The 2,603-nt window shown below is 33.5% G+C and overlaps 1 protein-coding gene across 1 annotated transcript; it reads left to right on the top strand.

Moving 5' to 3' along the window:
- Window positions 1-241: 241 nt before the first annotated feature.
- LOC131041190 (uncharacterized) lies at window positions 242-937 on the top strand. Its single transcript, XM_057974194.2, has one exon. The coding sequence runs from the start codon at window positions 242-244 to the stop codon at window positions 935-937; it is 696 nt and encodes a 231-aa protein (XP_057830177.2).
- The last annotated feature ends 1,666 nt before the right edge of the window (window positions 938-2,603 follow it).

Genomic DNA, 2,603 nt, shown 5'->3' with positions numbered 1-2,603 from the left:
AATTAGCTTATTAAGTCACTCTATGTTAAGACACCTTGTAGAAAAAGAAATTTTCCACCTACAATACAATTAGGAACTAAACTTACTGATGTTTTGTCAGGAAGATTACTTCCTCAAAAATATAGTGATCCTGGGAGTCATGTGATTACCTTGAGCATAGGAGGAATTGAAATACCAAATGTGTTGATCGATTTAGGAGTGGCCATAAATGTTAAAAATGATTCAAGTACAACCAACAATAATGGTACTTCAGTTAGCAGATCAGTCTACTGCTAAACCTGAAGGTGTCCTAGAAAATATCACAATAACTATAGACACATGGGATTATCCAATAGATTTCTTGGTACTAAAGGCTAGGAGAAAAGTATCAGGATATCCAATTATTCTTGGAAGGCTTTGGTTAGCAACTACTACAGAACTCATAGATTGTAGATCAGGCAGTATGACTATTTCTAATGGTCATAAACAAAAGGAATTAACACTTTATCCTCCTACAAAACCAACAATACATTCTAATACTCATAAATGGGTTGATGAAGATTTGGGCTCAAAAGAGGATATAATTGTTGAACTAGCCATGGTCACATTAACTGAACATGTTGAGGGATATGAAGACTATGTGGATAAGGGAGAAAAATTCAATACCACTAAGAAACCTTGTGAACAGATTAGGGAAAATTATTTTCAAAAGAAAAGAAAGATTGGAGGCAAAACTTTGAATCATCATGATCAGGATACTTGTCCTTTAAATACCCTTATCAAAGATCCAACTAAAGGGGAAAATAATACAAAGGAGATTTTACTCTCAGCAAATAAACCTCTTTTCATTAATTCATCCTTGCCTATAGAACAAGAAAAGGAGTTAAAACTTACTCTAGAAAAACATATAGAGGCATTTGCATGGGAATATAAGGACATGAGAGGAATTTGTCCTTAAATTTGTGCACATCATATTTATATAGAGGATGCCAAACCTGTGAGACAAGGACAGAGACATATCAATCCATCTTTAAGAGATTTTGTCAAAACTGAGATTGAGAAGTTATTGAAGGTGGGATTTATTTATCCAATCTCTGATAGTCAGTGGGTGTCACCTTTGGTTATTGTACCTAAAAAGACTGGGAAGTGGCATGTTTGTGTTGACAATAGGGAACTAAACAAACCCACCAAGAAGGACTATTTTCCATTGCCTTTCATTGATCAAGTTCTTGATAACCTAGCTGGTAGTAGCTATTTTTCCTTCCTTGATGGATTTAGTGGCTATAATCAAATACAAGTAGCCCTTGAAGATCAAGATAAGATAGCATTTACATGTTCTTGGGGAACTTTTTCATATAGAGTCTTACCATTTGGACTCTGTAATGCACCTGCCACTTTTTAAAGAGTTGTTTTAGCCATTTTTGTTGACTTAACCATTTCATCTGTAGACATTTATATGGATGATTTTTCAGTTCATAGAAAAACATATGAAGAAGTGTTAGAAATTCTGGACAAAATATTACAAATATGAAAAGACCATAGGTTGTCACTCAACCATGAGAAATGTTCACTCGTGATGACAGAAGGAATTGTGTTAGGACACCATATCTCTAAAGAGGGTATTAAAGTAGATCCAAAGAAAGTTGAGGTTATCCAAGAAATTGAAGTTCCTAGAACTCAAACAGATGTTAGAAGTTTTCTTGGACATGTCAGATACTACAGAATATTCATAGAAGGTTTCAATAGAATTGTTGAACCATTGTTCACTTTACTAAAGAAGGATTCAGAATCTTCCTGGATAGATGACTATCAGAAATCATTTGAAGCTACAAAACATGGTTTGACTGTCTCACAAATAATCAAGGTACCTATGTGGGGATAACCATTTCATATACATATCGATGCATCCAATTTTGTCAATGGAGCAATCTTAGGAAAAAAAGATGAAAATGGATCAATGCATGCTATTTACAATATCAACAAAAATTTGAGTCTAGCTGAGATAAATTATACAACAACAGAGAAGGAATTCTTAGTTGTTATGTATGTTATAAACAAGTTTAGACATTATATCACTAGCTACAAAACTTTAATTCACATAGATCATTCAGCTATTCATTGTTTAATGAACAAAGTTGTGGTTGGTGGACATATAATCAGATGGTTGTTGCTTCTACAAGAGTTTGATATAACTATTGTAAATAAGCCAGGGAAAGATAATGTTGTAGCTGATTTTATCTCTAGAGTGGTTTTTCAAGGTAATGATGAACCAGTTAATGATGCCTTGTTGGATGAACATTTTTTTGCTATCTTAGTCCAAGCACCATGGTTTGCAGACATTGCAAATTACCTTGTAACAGGGAAGTGCCCAAATCATTTTAGCTCTAAGCAAAAGAAACGATTAATTCGTGAGAGTTCTAGATTCCAATGGATTGATGGATTGTTATTTAAAATGTGTTTTGACTATGTTCTTCACAAGTGTATACAAGAGATTGATGTTTATGACATTATTCATGCATGTCATAATGAACCAAAGGGTGGATATTATTCAACAATCAAAACAATTCATAAAATCTTAGGAGCATGATACTTTTGGCCTTCCATGACTAAATATGTTTCATTTT

This window comes from Cryptomeria japonica, chromosome 11 (genome assembly GCF_030272615.1).
Source record: "Cryptomeria japonica chromosome 11, Sugi_1.0, whole genome shotgun sequence".
NCBI classification, from domain to species: Eukaryota; Viridiplantae; Streptophyta; class Pinopsida; order Cupressales; family Cupressaceae; genus Cryptomeria; species Cryptomeria japonica.
The sequence above is the reverse complement of the archived record's forward strand: the minus strand, read 5'-3'. Positions and strand labels throughout refer to the sequence as shown.

Bases quoted from the DNA above. Each gene is read 5' to 3' on its own strand.
- LOC131041190 (XM_057974194.2), top strand. From the start codon at position 242: ATGGTACTTCAGTTAGCAGATCAGTCTACTGCTAAACCTGAAGGTGTC.